General features: G+C 44.7%; 4 protein-coding genes across 4 annotated transcripts; 2 read left to right on the top strand and 2 right to left on the bottom strand.

The window, feature by feature from the left end:
- Positions 1-1771: 1771 nt before the first annotated feature.
- Positions 1772-7200, top strand: CCR75_006934 (uncharacterized protein; the record flags this gene model as incomplete). The annotated part of the gene is made up of 2 exons (XM_067964999.1): positions 1772-3429; positions 3496-7200. The coding sequence occupies 2 exons, from the start codon at positions 1772-1774 to the stop codon at positions 4664-4666; spliced, it is 2829 nt and encodes a 942-aa protein (XP_067822842.1). The 3' UTR covers positions 4667-7200.
- A 1290-nt stretch (positions 7201-8490) lies between these two features.
- Positions 8491-9656, bottom strand: CCR75_006935 (uncharacterized protein; the record flags this gene model as incomplete). The annotated part of the gene is made up of 2 exons (XM_067965000.1): positions 8491-9033; positions 9114-9656. The coding sequence occupies 2 exons, from the start codon at positions 9654-9656 to the stop codon at positions 8659-8661; spliced, it is 918 nt and encodes a 305-aa protein (XP_067822983.1). The 3' UTR covers positions 8491-8658.
- Positions 9657-11844: 2188 nt separating this feature from the next.
- Positions 11845-14856, top strand: CCR75_006936 (uncharacterized protein; the record flags this gene model as incomplete). Its single annotated transcript, XM_067965001.1, has 5 exons — positions 11845-12077; positions 12142-12222; positions 12284-13679; positions 13752-13835; positions 13907-14856. The coding sequence occupies 5 exons, from the start codon at positions 11845-11847 to the stop codon at positions 14504-14506; spliced, it is 2394 nt and encodes a 797-aa protein (XP_067822844.1). The 3' UTR covers positions 14507-14856.
- Positions 14857-15240: 384 nt separating this feature from the next.
- On the bottom strand, positions 15241-16557 carry CCR75_006937 (uncharacterized protein; the record flags this gene model as incomplete). Its single annotated transcript, XM_067965002.1, has 1 exon — positions 15241-16557. The coding sequence occupies one exon, from the start codon at positions 16555-16557 to the stop codon at positions 15241-15243; it is 1317 nt and encodes a 438-aa protein (XP_067822843.1).
- Positions 16558-17218: the final 661 nt, after the last annotated feature.

The raw sequence follows: 17218 nt of genomic DNA, 5'->3' as shown, positions 1-17218 counted from the left end.
TATGTCACTTAGAAAGGAGTAGCTTTCACGGGAAACGTGATGCGTATTCCCACTGTCATCTAACATGTCCATGTTAGATGTGGGAAATGTGGTCCTTGGACGGACTAGAAAGTGCTACCAGGTGTAACGGGTCACTACGACTTGTACTGCTTCAGTTGCGAGTGGTGCCTTACGATTTTTCACGTACACTAGTACGTGCAGAGGAAGACTTCTCTTTAAGGTAACTAGCTTAAAGAGGGTGAAATGAAAACTGTATTAATATCATTAAGTATCTCTTCTTTCTATCTGTTAACTCTAACTTAATTATAAACTAATACTAAACATGTAATTGAATTCTTATCTTATCTGTCTCTCTCTTTTGTTTACATCTACAGCTGATTAGTGTGCGGAATTAATTAGATACAAGGTCTATACCTATTTATGGATAAGAATTCTGAACATTACTATATAAGGTATTATCCTCCAAATATTATCTACCTTTTAGATAATATATTAATTAACAACCTTTAAGTGTCAATTTCATGTAACGATACACCCCGTTACACCTTCCATGACCGATTTTTGGAATTTCCGGCCATTTTACTAGCTGTAAATTTTCGCCGATTAAAACCGCAGTTTATTAAAGTACCATTTCGACCAATCAAAGAGACGTACAGGGTTTTAAAAGCTAGGGTGCGCGCTCAATAGCGAAAAGTAAACGCTCACTAGCGCCTCCCTTATTAAATTGATTAATACACGTAATGATAATTGCTTGTTTCGCTCGCATTGACTGTAGGGATGCTGCATTTAGCTTCCAAGTTTGAATACCAAATCCGATAGCTTAAAAGGTTGGGCATTACAAGCAGGTGCATTTTGAACAAGTAGAAATTGTTGATTTCAAGAGACCGAAATATATATTTTTGAAATATATAAATGGAGCTTTGAGTCGCAACATGACAGCTCTACCGCTTTCAAACAATTGTAGTGTGCACTAGTGAAGGCTGAAATAATTGCCTACTGCAATGAAGTTAAATTAATTTGACTGAAATACATACGATGAGCACACAAAAGCAAGTCAGAACAATTTTTTATCAACTAAAAGCTTGCTACCCTCAAATTTAGCCCATCAGATTAGACACGCTGCAGACGAACTTCACATAGTGGGAGTCATGCGCCTCTCGCAGGTGTTGTTGAGGTGAGCGATTGTGCATCATTACACAGACGGAACGCCCTTCAGCCATCGTGCATTCATATATGTGGCAGTATCCGTCACACTAACTGCAACTGAAAGCGTCGACAACGACGCACTAGGTAACCCCTGAAGGAGGGGGTCATTTCGCGCGCTAGATAAAGCCAGAGCAGAGAAAACAGCCTCGGCTTTAGTCATCATTAGAGCAAAAGGTTTTTGGGAATTTACGAGGTTTTTCTTTTGTAAAGTATACTTTGATTGGGCTCGTCCTGCCCGCCAAAGGTGTTATTTTTGCTTTAACCCTCAGTTTTATACGGGGCGCTTAAGTTCCTAACCAAACCTCCGCGCGCAGCAGACACGAACTTTGAAAGCTGCACCGAGTAGCATCGATATCTAGCGCACCAATTTCACCCAGCTGATATTAGGAGCGGTAGAGAGGGAGGACCCACTTTGCTGTTAGGTAGGCAGATCCTCCACCCCCTCTGTTGACTCGTCCAGCGTCCTCTAAATTTCGCTGTGGATCTGTCTGCGTGTAAAATTGGCAGAGGTTAACCTGTGGCCAAATAGTGTCCTGTAATCTTGTGCTTATATTAAGTGAACGTAATGGATTCATTCGGCTTCGACTTTGCTGGCGGCGATCTGCTGGATTTAGGCTCTCTAGGCTCATGGACAAATAGCGCCCCCATGGGTAACTCACCGAACGGAGCAAATGGCGGAAGTTTGCCCTTCAGTGTGGGCACCCCTACAGGTGTGCAGAGCCTTGGGGACGATCCCTTTGCTTCAATGCCTAGTGGTGGCGACAACGATTTTAGCTTTGGCGATTCGCCAAAGCCATCGCCGTGCGTGCAGACTCATAAATTAGGTGATAGTGCCGCTCTCAGCTCCGCGGCCGCCTCCGCATCTACACCTTCCGCGCGACCTTCCAGTTCAAGCGGTGACATGGCCGCCAATTACTTCAGTACAGATGTTGAGGCTTCATCATTGACTAATCATGGCACCTCGACTTCTACGTTGACGACGGATACTTCATCTACTTCAGACGAAAAGGCCAAGATGAACGTGAAGCACGCGACAGAAATCAAGAAAGATGCTGGTAGCGCCCCGCCGTCATCAACTCAATCGATGTCTAATGCTACGCCGTCAAATTTATCAACTGCTCCATCGCCTGCGCCGCTTAAGTCAGAGAACTCGGGATCGAGCACAGATAAGTCTACATCGACAGCCACTCCGTCGCGATCAACACTAGGCAGCGACGTCGCAGGCATGAGCAACAGCCACGCTTCAAGTTCTAATGTCACGACATCTGCACCATCCACTACTTCGTCTGCGCGACCACATATTGGTAACCAGCAGCAGCAACAACAGCAACAGCAACAACAGCAACAGCAACAGCAACAGCAACAGCAACAGCAGCAGCAGCAGCAGCAACAGCAACAGCAGCACCAGCAACAGCAACAGCAACAGCAGCAACAGCATCAACAGCAACAACAGCAACACCAACAGCAACAGCAGCAACACCAACAGCAGCAACAGCAACAGCAGCAGCAACAGCAACAGCAGCAGCAACAGCAACAGCAACAGCAGCAACAGCAGCAACAGCAACATCAGCAACAGCAAATGCAGATGCAGCATCAAAGGCAACAACAATACGCTAATCAAATGATGATGAATCGGCAAAATGGGCAGCAGCAACACCAGTTTGCAGGACAACCGTATCATCAGCAAATACATGCTAATCAAATGCCGGTGAGTGCCAGTGGTGCGCCACCACCTACAAGCGTTAATGGACAGTATATGGGAAGCCAGCCCGGTCAGTCATATCGTCCTCCGACATCATCCTACGTTGAAGAATTTGCGCGGGTAAAGGCGATGATGATGCAACATCCTGACTTAATTCCCCCTCCAATGGAGGTTCTTCGTATCTCGATGAGTCAGAGCGCCGCTAGTCAACAAAACTTGGCAATGGGTACAAATGCTTACATGCAACAGCGGGGCAACCCAGGAATGAATCGTGGTGGAGCCTCTGGAAACGCAGCATATGCGCAATATGGTAATCAAAATATGATGATGGGTGGCCCTCAACAGAACCCTCAGCAGGCGGGTATGTTGAATGCTGCACGAATGCGGGCAGCTCAATTGGCTCAACAGCAGGCTCAACAGCGTCCAGCTGTTATCCGGACTCCTGGTGGTAGTAACGTTGCGCAGTCTGCATGGCAATCAGAGAATGATCTTCCTCTTCGTCGAAAAATGATTGGCAAAATGTACATTACACGCATTGAGTATGCTTAGCGAAGGACTAACTTTAATGATGTTATATTGGTATGCAGCGTTAGTTTGTTGCAGCAACGGAAACCAGACGCACCTGCGGAGTGGATTCGGCGGCTACCAGATATGGCGAGGAGACTCGAAGATTCATTATACCGGACAGCGAAGAATCGAGATGAGTATGGTGATTTTTCGTCGCTGAAGACTCGCCTTCAGCATCTGGCGGTAACAATGGGTGCTCGAGCACAACACAAAACTGTTGGAAATCCTCGTGCTGCAGGAGCAGCCAGTGTTCCGGGAAATTCAACGGAATTGGTCGGCAATGCGACATTGATGGCAAGTAATGCTCCTTCAGGCATGACAATGAACGCATCAACTGGTGCAATGGGTGCTCAAGGCCACGTGGTGGGCAACATACCATACGGAAACCGATTAACTCAGCAGCAGCTGATGCAACAACAGCATTTGCAGTTACAAATGCAACAGAATCCTCAGATGCGGCAGCAGCTAACCCCACAACAGTTGCAGCAATTTCAAGAAGCTCAATTGCAGCGACGGCAGCTTCAATTGCAACAGGCACAGCAGCAAGCTCAAATGCATCGCCAAAATTCGCTTCATCAACAGCAGTATCAACATAATCAAGCCTTTCAACGCCAGAATTCGATGCGGCAAATGCAGCAGCAAATGCAGCAACGACAGAATCCGAATTATATGCAACAGCAGCAAGCTCAGGTCCAAGCTCAAGCTCGTGCGCAGGCCCAAGCTCAGGTTCAGCGAAATGGTGCGAGCAATAATAATGCTAATCAGCAGCGCATGAGTAGCGATATGAGTCTTGGTGAGTCGTCGGACTTTTTAAACTTGGACCTTTCATCGTCCATGCTAGGATCTGATGATCTGCATGACGATGTAAACTCTGGTCTTACAGGAGGGGATAGTATGAAGAATGGAACCAATGAGCCTGCAAATATGGGGGGCCAGAAGAGGACGCTATCACAGTCGCAGCAGCAGATGGCAGCAGCAGCAAACGCCGCTGCTTTTAAGCGCACTAAAGTAGGAGGGGCTGTTGACCAGGCTGGAAACCAGCCTGGCGTTGCCCCTCACCAACAGCACTCAGGCGCTACAACGTCGGGAATTCAAGTCTCTAAGCCGTCTCAAACATCAATGCAAAAACCTGTTACAAGTACTAGTGGCTCTTCAAAGACCCCACCAATGAGTACCGTAAATGCCAAGTAACATTTAGCCTAATATGAGCGATTATCGACGCGACTACGCAATCGTATAAAAGCGCGAAAATATTTCGAAAATTGAGCAAGCAGAACCTTCACGCACGAGGCCACAAGAGACGACAGACTGGGGCGGTAGGGTGTGTGAATTTATACTTCAGCCCTACCCATATGGTCCGAATCTAAGGGAGCCAAGTTGATCTTACTTGTTGAATGTGGTGATTTTTGGACTGCTGATATGAACCGGCTTTCAATTTGTTCTGAAACCTCTTTGTTTCGAGTGTTCACCATTAAGGACAGCACAATGCTACTTTAAGTTGATGACGTAGGACACTGTGAGTTGTGCCGCCATCTCGATAGATCGCTAGGCGAGATATTTGTAAGTGGCGAGATTATTCAAAGTAAGGACAGGACTTTAGTTGTTAACGTTATTTCAGTGGTCGCTTCAGCAGCGCGATATTTCGTGTTGGTTATACAAGTGGTATGAAGCTCTTACACCAGTCATAAAGAGGCATTAAAGCGTAAAGTTGTGCAATCAGATTTTTATATTATGCGACAGATTTGTGTTAAATGCACCAAAATAATAAATTATGAAGTTGGTGGAAGTTCTGGCAGTCGACGGAACTGATTCGGAGAAGCTAGAGGAGCAGCAGCGCTTCGTGGCTCTACAATTTCCTGCCCAGTATGGTTCCAGTGTGATTAAGCACCTTTCGTGTCACTTTCAAACATTAGCAGCGCTAGGATTCGCGCACATTAAGCGGCTTAAGAAACTCCCAGAAGCGCCAGATACGCTCATGGCGCTTGTTTGTCCATTAGTTGCTAATAATACGGTAGCTGCAATGTCTGTGACAGACTTGCAGCAACTGGAGGAAACGTTTGAGGCGAAATTGACGACGGCAGAAGCTTTAAAGTTTCCGCCACGCACTCGTGAGCTTTTTGAGAAATACACGCAACACTGGCCGCTCATCTTCCACTCTAGCGTCGAGAGGACTACCGCGCCACTTCCTATAGGAGAAGACGAAAGTGAAGTTATGAAAAAGCACTTGGCAATGGCACTGCAAATTGGAGGAAAGCATAAAAGGGAGAGGCAAAAGATTCTGAGCTGTGCGTGGGGCTGTGTGGTTGTCGACCCTGAGATTGACGAGCATGCTGCCACATCTGAAATAAATGGAAACAGATGGTCTCAATACGCTTTTGAAGCTTTGTATCATCCCATTATGGTGGCGATTAGCAGAGTTGGAGAACGTGATCGACGCCAAAACACTGAGGCTGAAGAAAAGGCGGTGCTTAAGAAGCATAAACATGATGGAGAAGATGCCAAACATTTAAAAATAGAGAAGGATGGAAACACAAGCGAAAACAAACATAATGACTCGTACTTGTGCACTGGATATGACGTGTTCCTCGACCAAGAGCCATGCTCGATGTGTGCCATGGCGCTGGTACATAGTCGAGTGCGACGTGTGGTTTTTGATCGTTCGAATCCCAGCGACGGTGTGCTACTAAGCTCTTATAGACTGCATACGATCAAGTCACTGAATCATCACTATCGTGTCTTCCAATTAGCGCTTTCGTCTCACGAAAGTGAAGTGTAGCAACTGATAGTTCAAGTACCGTAATTGGTCACTTTATCTGTTGGTTAAGACGACGTTGATTGCCGCCGCGATTCTGAGGAAGTTGTATGTGGCTTATAGCAATAAGTTAGCCACATAGCACAAAATGCTCGCTCCAAATTCCTTGGGCGCTGGTCTTGAATTGTAATTTATCACTTTCATAACAATCTGGCAACGGGTACAGTCGATCGTATTAGAGAATGTTTAGAGATTAAACTCACGGTGAATCATAATCGAGTTGTGGAGGCATGCTAGTCCTTATGCCATACCGAATGCAATACTGTCACAAGATGCAACTGGACGTGGTATTTTGTGGTAGAAGTCAAAGAAACTTCTATGCGTAAGTGCCCCTTTAGCACGAATTCATTCTCATAGGATAGTATTCGAGTGTTGTAGACCTCTCGTCAGCTGCATGTCTATTGAAAAAAACTCGGCTGATGTGTTCTTAGGCACACCGCTCACACTTAAATTCTTAACGGCAACACGTGTCAAAGATTCTTCTCGGTAAATTACTCCATTACATACCACGTCTGTTGACTGAATCCACAACTAAAAAGCCTCCTCGCGAATAGACTAGTCTTAAGTGCGTTTTCAGTGCTCACGATTTTCCAATTTTCGTTTCCCAAATGCTTGGCTAAAGCGTCGAATTGATGAAGGAAAAAGTGCGTCGTCTACCTGATAAAGGCATTCATTTGCGAATCATCAATGCTGTCTATGTCCGCTCCTAAACGAACATCCAGAAAGATTGGTGAGCGATAGATTTGTCGATACGGGCGGTTCATAAGAAGCACCAACAATAGTTATATATTTACACGAGAATACCTTCCACCGGTTGGGTCTAGTTCTTCCTATTAATGCGAACATTGCAACAACCGTACCACAAAATAAACGTTCCTTGAGTATAATTGGTTCAATTTCGTAATTTTAATCGGCCACTAGTCAGTATGCGAATACTCATTCCACCATTCGACATGAATTGAGCCATCTCGAATTGGATCAAAGTGGATTCGTCGCATTCCAATTTTGCAGTGAAACTCAATACCTGTCACTGTAGCATACACCCCACCCCGCACGTCGAGCGTCATGGGAATTTCATAAAATGGTCAAAGATAAATTGTACCCAATATTTGCATTCGCTCCATGCTCTAGGCAGATCTTTTAACTCATCCATTATAATCACACTGTGAGTGCTGCCATTTTTCTTTGCTCGATCATGCTCTGCTTTCTGTCGTGTAATTGGGAGAACGAAGAAGTCGCTTTTTCGGTCTGACTAAACTGCTAGCGTGATGGAGCAAATGACAATGATGGACTGGTTTGTATATGGTAGGGCGACAGACCAGTCTTTCTGACAATAGATCCAAAGCTGGTGATAGTTAAGCGCCGATCGCCAATTGACCCTAATGACGTGTTGGTGAAGGAATAATTGATAGAAAGGAAAGAAATTTGCGTGTGTGTCTGGCTGTAAAAAATATCATATCAGTGATTTTAACGAATTTTGGCTCAGAAGCAAGTCTCAATGTGGTCAGTTCGTTAGCTTAATTTTGAAACGGTGTCCTAAAGGAAGCGTTTATAACATCTATACAATGGCGAAGCTAAAATCGACTTGTCTTGTTGCTTCGGTAATAAATCTCCGTTTCTACACCGAGGGCAGCAATTGAACTCAAAGCTCACTTATGTAATGGCAAGCAAAGCAATAGAGGCTGTGACTCTGTTCCGAACATAGGTTGGGTCTAAAATTTCTTACTCGCGCTCAAAGCGAATCTCTGGACCATTTTGGCATTTAAGAATTGCAAGGATAGAAGCAGAATGCCGATACCGAGATGACGCAAGATTCCGCCATTTTAGCTAGGTAGAAATAGGTAATTTGGGTATATAGGTGACCATACTGGCAACCATCTTGAGCGTTCGGACTCCTAATACGGGCAAAATCGGTGCATTACTGTTCTTCCTTTGATTTTTAATTGCATTTTGGCAATGTTAGGGCATCTGAAGCAAGCTGTTACGTTAACTTGAAAACTCAGTATTGACCAAAATATGCGCTTTCCTAAAAAAAATATGCCATCGAAATCCGCGTGGGCCGGTTGATCAATCTGGTGTGATTTATGGAAAAGCGTGCTTATGATCATCTCATTGACCAGCAAATAGAACCTGAAAATGCATCTTGAGAGGCGGTCGCGTTCGAGATGCATTTTCAGGAGCATTTTCAGGAGCATTGTCGTGTGACTTTCGAAACGACCTGCGTGATCTGTGAGCAGTAAACAATCGTGTTGAAAGACTGCTGCAGTTTTATTAGGGAGAGTAACAGAGAAGGCCGTTAAATATAGGGTGTAGATGTAATGAAGTATTAGTGTTGCCTATACTTATAAAATTATCAACTAAAGAGAAATCGCTAACGAAGTGATTCAACAAGATCCAGCGTAAAGTTGCCAAAGGCTCCCCGACGATACTCTGTTAGCAAAAACTTAGCCGCTAGTCGGTCTTGAATGCCAGGCTCTTTGCCTAACGCACCGCAACGCTTGTATATTTGCTGAAACAATTCCCTAATGTCGTCAATCGGACCCGAAAGCTTTAATGCGTCTACATAAGTAGTTGACTTCATCTGGTTTAATAGATAAAGCATGTAGTCTGCAATCAATTCACAGCCAATGATATCATCCTTAATCGCTCCGGTCAGCGCCAGCCTCATGCCAATCTCTGCCGACATAATATTGGGCATCATGACTCCAGGGGTGTCAATTACGTATACCGCTGGCTTGTCATTCACCTGATATCGATCAAACAGCAACTAATACGTGAGCCGATTACTTAAACCGTATATATCCTCCATTTTTTTTAAAGGAGGACCTTAATGATGTCGTTGCGAACCGTTATACCAGGTGTTGGCCCCACTGTCGCTCTCTTTCGACCTCGCGCCAATTTTGAAGAGTTTGATAGCCGTCGAAACTCATTTATGAGCGAGCTTTTGCCGACATTGGGTATACCAACAACCATGACCATAGAGCCAGCCGTACTCCTGAATTGGGCTTCACTGTGCTTATTGCACCATTGAAGAATCGCATGCAGCCGTTTGCCTTTGGTAACGGATGTAAAGAGACAGTCCGTGGCTTTTCCGAGCTCATTTTCTCTGCATTGTTTTTCAATCCTTTGTTGCATGTTTGAATTAGCCAAGTCGCATTTGTTAAAAACGACAAGTCGGGGCTTGGACTTGCTAAGTGCTTCTTCTAGGATAGGATTAGCAGAGCTCCAGGGAATGCGAGCGTCACGCACTTCAATAAGGACATCAACTGCATTGATTTGCGCTAGCATTTGACGCCTAGCGAGCGCCATATGACCCGGAAACCAGTTGACTTTAGAAGGATACACGAACTTGGGTCGAAATTTATTCATTTTGAGCTCTGAGCGACCACAGACGAGGATAGCTCAATTGGACCAGATTGGTAGAAAAGGATGTATTAAAAGATATTAAAAAAATGATTCGCGAAAGCTTTCTGTAACGGGGCACTGCCGACTTGTACTGCTTCAATACAAGTCCACTTCGCACTGCCTCAGTGCGAGAGGTGCCTCACGTCACTTCACGTACACTAGTACGTGCAGAGGAAGACCTCTTCAAAAAACTTGCTTTAAAGAGGGTTAAAAGAAATCTGTATTTAATGTAATTAAGTTCTTCGGGTCCTATCTATTTAATGCTAACTTAATTGTATACGGACACAAAACATGTAGTTATGATCTTATCTGTCTCTCTCTTTGCGCGCGTCCAGCGCTGACTGGACCGTGGAGCAAGTTGATATAATGGCCTATATCTTTCAATTGATAAGCTTCCTGAATATTACTACGTAAAGGAATATTCTCCAAATATTATTTACCTTTTAGATGATATATTAATTAACAACCTTTGTGTGTTCATGTAACGATACACCCCGTTACATCACCCTCCCTTAAACGACAATCACTCTGATTGTTATTGGATGGAGTGGTCACTATAAGACCAATTAATTGAAAACGATGTTGATTGGTCATAACATCAATTTTTAATTCTTTCGCACGATTAACAAGTCCATGCGATGTGCGAATAGTGCGGCGGCTTCTGCTGCGGTTCATGCAGCCGCGGGCGACGCATTATTGTCTCTTGCGGCAGACGTTCCGTCTGCCGTAGTATCCTCTTCTCCCGCAACTCTAGATGTTGCGGGTGCACGTGGTGTTTCACCACGTGAATGCGACCCCTCTTTGGAGGACGACTACGAATACGAGTCGGTCGAAATGGCCGACTCGGGGAAGAACAGAACAGTCGCCGGATAATCGTCAGGCGGCTGACTATGAGCCTTCGAATGAGGGGGCTCAATTTGATAAACGTGGTAATAGCGTTTGATATAGCATGTTTGGTTCCGACGATGAGAAAGATTCTTTATCATCAGCACCGTCTCCCGTGCCGTCACCCGCACATATTTCTGTGCGTGGTGAAGAAGATGGTGAAAGCCATCGTTATAAAAATTCTTGTGGTACCTCTGCTTCAGTGGGTACCACTCAGGGAAGCGTAGACAATAAAATGTCTCGTCTTGCCCCTGAGAAAAAGCCGTGGCGTTTGTCCGAACGGCTTTGACTGGAGAGACTACTCCTCACAATAAATTTCCCTTATTTATTGCGACAAAGCTACATGGCCTTGATCCATGCACGAAGTCACTGCGCCATGTGCCCTGCCGCCTCCCGATAATGGGGAGGTGGGGGAAATGAGTTCAATCGATATTGAGGCTCATCCTCACGTACACACGTAGAGATGCGAGTCGTGTGAAGGATTTCAAGTGCTACCAAGTGTAGGCTGGCATGTCTTAATGCGGCCACGCTCTACTTAGACACACACCGCAGCACAGCGAGGAAGCGCTTTAACCAGCTTATCTTGCGTCCAGTAAGGTAGTTGTAGTGGGCGCCTTAGCGACCTCACCCAACGCACTAAGTTCGTTAGGAAAGTGTCGACACGGGAGCGGAAATCCGGCTCCTCGTGGGCACTTACTAAGAAGAAAATAGTTTTAAGACTGATTTATATTTAATCGTATTAAATAGATATACCTATTTTTACGAATCAAAAATGTCATCTCTATAGATATCACTATTATGTATTGCGAGCGTATCTTTCTAGATACCTCGCGTAACGGATGACGCTAGGTGTCATCCCTCCTAATGTGAATGCACCTATGTGCATCACATACGCAAGGGTTGGTCACAAATGTAAACCACACCCGAGCAGTGGGTCTAACTACTTTATTTAAGTAATTGACCATCCCGTTAAGTACACTTGGCGTACTTAACGGGGGCTGTGTAACATTAGGGCAACTTTAGGACGTTACAAAATAGCGTTGCTCTTACGGCACGTTTAATCGAACCAATATATTCTGCATGGTGAAAGTTATAAAAACGAGCAATACTAAATAACGCGGAAAAACAACACGACTATAATTTTCATCTTGACCAATGAGATGCCATGGTTGTATTAAGATTTTCTTTTGCACATTTTAATCAAAATTGCTCTTTCTGAAAACCAAATTTGAACTGCTCTCAAATCTTTCTCGCAAATTTGTAAACCATGACGTCGCACGTAAGCTTACAAGATGCGACGCAGCGCTCGACTGCAACTTTTTCTGCTGCTCATAACTCCACCATAATCCCGTGTTTGCAAAAAGCTCGTAAAACGGGTGCTTTAAATCTTTCATCTCGACAACTTCTCAAGTTTCCGGATGAAATTTTCCGCCTTTACGATGACCTGGACGAGGACGAGCACAGCTGGGAATGCGCAATACTCAAGAAACTTGATCTTAGGTGAGATATGACGAAATTAACTATGTCCGAAGTCTAAGTCATCAGCAATCTCCATTCTTGACAGCTACAATGAAATTACGGAGCTGCCAAGCCAGTTGGAGGTGCTAAGATATCTTGTGAGCTTAAGACTGCGTCACAATCGGCTGTGCAAAATACCTTTGTCTTTGTGGAGCATAAAATCACTTGCAAGTCTTGATGTTAGCAAGTACGTGTTTGACAATTTTAAAACTAGATGGAATTAATGAGATAACTATTTTTGAAAGCAACAACTTGGAAGGGTATTTGCCGGACGAATTAGGCCAACTAAGTCAATTGCGATCGCTTGAACTTGGAAGTAACAACTTGGCGCAGTTGCCACAATCAATAGGCGAACTTAATCATTTGGAGGTACTTCATGTCGAGAGCAATCAACTGAAAACGTTGCCGTCGACCATCGGACGACTGAAAAATCTTAAGACTCTATCAGCGCATTCGAATCAAATTATAGAGCTTCCTTCCTCATTTGATTTGCTAACGGAACTATTGACGCTAAATCTGAAAAAAAATTGCTTGAGTAATGTAGGCAACGCATTTATTGGATTAGATTCGATCAAGTACATTGATCTCCGTCAAAATAAGCTTAACGAATTTCCGACGTTGCCGATGAGAAACAATAGTCTTGACCAACTCTTTCTTGGAAATAATTTGCTACGGGAGATCCCAGAGAGCGTGCTCCGTGTGAAAAATTCGCTTACTGTTCTCGATGTACGAGATAACAAACTACAACATTTGTACGGTAAGATTGCAGAGCTGTACCGATTGAAGACGCTTGACGTAACGAATAATGACCTGAATGATGTACCACCGGAATTTGGATACCTTAAGTATTTAAATCACTTGTTGATTGCGGGCAACCCGTTGCGAACAATTCGGCAAACGATAATATCTGGCAGTACTGAGACGCTGAAGAAATACTTGCGAACTCGTGGTTGTCCACCCCAAACGGTTGATGCGATGCAGGAGGAGATAAACGAAATTTCTATTTTACGGAAAAAAATGGAGTTATACGAACCCACGGACGAAGGAGAAGCGTCAAATTTAAAGGATGAGTATTTATACCGGGATGCATCTGCATCCGGAAAATTGGAGCTTATAGGTAAGAGCCTTAGCCAGATTCCAAAGCAGCTATGCGCAGCAGATAAATATCGTTTTTCAGAAACGTTGCTTCACCTCAACTTGTCCAATAATATGCTCGTCGAGTTGCCGGCGGCTGTTGGTGACCTAAAATCTTTGCAAACACTCGCCGCGGAGCAATGTGGACTAACGACAATTCATGCATCGATAGCAATGATGTCTTGCTTACAGTGTTTGCGTGTCAGCAAGAACAGGCTTACAACGAATGCTGTCAATTATCTTCTTTGCAAGGGTGCTTATGCTAGCATTTCTTCATCGCTCAAGGAATTTGATCTTCGCAACAATATATTGTCGGAGATTCCACAAACGCTACAGCGGTTAAAAACGTTGGACACTCTTTTGTTGTCATTCAACCGCATCCGTACGCTGGACGATTTTCCTTGGTCCACAATGCACCAGCTCTCTAAGCTCAGCATTGCAAACAACCGGGTACGCCTCGATCTTGTAGTTTCTTGCCGTGATAACATAATAATAGTCGATATTATTCTTACTTATTTGTAGCTTGAGTCATGTGGAAGTGTTTATCATTTACCGAAGCTGACGTCGTTATCTTTAGAAAATAATGAGCTGCGCCAGGTAGAGAGAGTTCGTATTATTTTCGTGTTAGTTTCACATCCGATCAATCACGACTTACAGTGTACATATACTATCCTTAGATTCCAGCCGAGCTTGCGCTTTGTGAGAATCTCCAGACACTAAATTTGATTGGAAATCCTCAACGAGCTATTCGAAGCCACATCTTAAACAAGGGTTCCGAGGCTGTGCTCAACTACCTCCGAAGTAAGCTTACTTGCGACAATTTAAAGTTCAAATGCAGCAAGGAAGAACATGCTTGTGCAAGAACTTCAACTATGCCGACTGGTGCACCACTGTCAAACGCGATTGATGTGGAATACGTGCGCCAACAAAGATTAGGAAGTACTTTGAACCCTTTCGAGCCAATGCTTGCAAAAGAAAACGCAATGACCATACCAGATAAGCCGCTGCCCTTTGTTCGTCCACAGTTCAAGTCGTCAACTATAGCTCTTACAACACAGCCACAACCCGAGCCAAGGCTAGGTGTAGAGCCTGCGTCATCAGGAGCCATACAAGCTGATGATAAGCTGGCAGAGCTCAACGCTAAGATCCAAGAACTGGAGCAGAGCTTAGACGATTTTGCTATCTCTGCTGCGAGGCGCTTTGCAATAAAAAAAGATTTGGCCATGACGCGATCGCAGAAAATTCGCTTTCTGCGCAATCTTGGACAAAAGCCTTAGTGGCGCGAGCAAATTTAGAGACTGCCGCAAGATGATATCACATTCAAAAGGATCTAATCGTTTGGTGGGGGTGTTGGATTGACTCAGCCATGATCGACTTTGAGCAAAATTGGAAATACGAATGTTTTGCAATTTTTTTTTAAAAGAACACACGATTTATAATTTCTGAAGAACATGTCAATGCCGATATGTCCATGCGAAGAAATCGCTTGTAATGAATTACAGTTATAATTTGACGAGTATTAGCTTGTTCCTGCCGCGTTAAGATCAGGATGTACTCAGCTTCGCACCTATGGACGAGAGATATTAAAATAAAGTTCTTTATCACATGCTTAGAAGCAGAGACGTGGCAAATCAGTTGCCATTACAGTCCCTAGTCGATTGCGGGGCGTCGAACAATTTGATTTGACGCCAATCGCTAGAAGATCGCATATTAATGAAATACCGGTTCATTTTGGTTTAGTTTTAAAGTTATTCTATTCGTAGTATTTAGAGCTACACTCTTTAAGTGCAATCGCACTTGTTCGAAGAAAAAAATGGCCCTCGGATAACTTGTCTCCTCATAAATGATAACCTTGCCTAACGTATAGATTTTGACGTCTTCTGTCGTTCTACGATATGCTACAAGTTATCCGAGGGAGGACTTTATGTTCTGATAAGATTTGCGAGGTGCTCACGCGACAACTTTAAAGAAAAGAAATTATAAAAACTTGCGTAAATCGAGCTAAGCAACCTTACATGTGCGCTGCCATGTTGTTGACGGTCGAATCCTCCGCCAGCGGCTTAGGTTGTCGTCGTGTATGGTAAAAATATTCGAATATAAAGCCTCCGAGTGCCACGGCCGCAATGATGATGGCTACAATAATACCCCCCGACAGTCCCGAGTCGGAATCGTCTTCTTGTGTTGATATTGAACCATACGGCCTTGACTCTGCAACTCTCTGCGAAGCTTCTGTCGAGCCAGTCAACGAGGACGTCGAATCATTGAAGTCGTTTTCGATGACGAATAAATCAGAAGCTGATACGCCGCATTGCGAAAGCGAAAATCGGATATCGTCGCCCATTAAATTGCTGCTTAGCGGATAGATCAAATTCACTATCACTGTACCATTTGGAGTGGAGTTAATACTACTCACTTCAACTCCCTCATTATAAGTGTCCTCAATATCGGGTCCCACCGTCACGTTTAGTTGAATACCCGAATCCGCACAGAATGTATCAGTTGTAAGAACAACTTTCGAGCTTCCGACATCAAGTCCACTGGCGTCAATGATCGTGAAGTTTGGCGCTATCATATTGCCCACACTAATAAGGTTTGACTGGAAGCTACTCGCTACTGTGACTCCCATAATCAGCGACGTAGCATCTCCCGTGCTGCCGTCACAGGGCAGCGAATGACTAAGCACCACTTTACCTGCGCAAGTCTCGCCGCTGCAGCTGGCATCAATCACGTGCGCATCGTTCACTAGCTCCGTTGTGCATATCGTATCGCTACTCAAACCTCTGCATATTAGAGCTGCATTGCAGCTTGCAACGGTTGAAAACCTTAGGCCTGTAACATCTAACTCGGTGGCGCACACCGAGATTCTGGCATTGCCGCTAAGTATGACAGCAGCAGCCATCGGCGCAAAGGTGGCAATTATTACAGTTTCGCTACTTCCCCCAGCCGTGAGCTGCGCCGATAACGTATTGCTAACTCCATTGTTCTGCAGCGCGATGGCCCAGTCCAGAGCCGACTCAAAGTAAACAGTCACAGCACAGGCGTCGGCTGTGCAACCGTCGGCCGCCACAAGTGATGAAAGCGTCGGAAGTGTTTCACTCATGGCATCACAATTCGGAACGGATAGCATACTAAAGCTTAAAGCGTATGTGTGATTTCTAGAGGTGTCGAAGTTGCAGAAATTCACACTGAGAGATGTTGCTCCTCCTGAAATGATAGTCGCCGTACCGTCCAGCATGCAAGTTTTGCCACCACACTCCCCACAACTCGCAGCCGCATGTACCGTCACGAAGAGGTTAACCACGCAAGCAAGGGCCAGTGGTATCTCCATGTTAATGAAGGAGAGATGGTGCTGTTAGGTGCCGCTGTAGAGGAGTCAGACGCTTTCTGCGAGACATGAAAGTCCCCCTACCCTCAATGGCATTAAACTCGGTCCAATCGCCGCATGAAACGGGCTAAAGTTGCCCTAATGTTATACAGTCCCCGTTAAGTACACCAAGTGCACTTAACCGGATGGTCAATTGCTTAAATAAATTAATTAGACCCACCACTCGGCTGCGGTTCACATTTGTGACCAACCCTTGTGTATGTGATGCACATAGGTGCATTCACATTAGGAGGGATGACACCTAGCGTCATCCGTTACGCGAGGTATCTAGAAAGATACGCATGCAATACATAATAGTGATATCTACAGAGATGACATTTTGATTGGTAAAAATAGGTATCTATTTAATACGATCAAATATAAATCAGTCATAAAACTACTTCCTACTGAGTAAGTGCCCACGAGGAGCCGGATTCCCGCTCCCGTGACGACACTTTCCTAATGAACTTAGTGCGTTGGGTGAGGTCGCTAAGGCGCCCACCACAACTATCTTACTGCACGCAAGAGAAGCTGGTTAAAACGCTTCCTCGCTGTGCTACGGTTTGTGTCTAAGTAGAGCGTGGCCGCATTACGACGTGCCTGCCTACAGTTGATAGCACTTGAA

This window comes from Bremia lactucae, linkage group LG1 (assembly GCF_004359215.1).
Source record: "Bremia lactucae strain SF5 linkage group LG1, whole genome shotgun sequence".
In the NCBI taxonomy this organism is placed as follows: Eukaryota; Oomycota; class Peronosporomycetes; order Peronosporales; family Peronosporaceae; genus Bremia; species Bremia lactucae.
The sequence above is the reverse complement of the archived record's forward strand: the minus strand, read 5'-3'. Positions and strand labels throughout refer to the sequence as shown.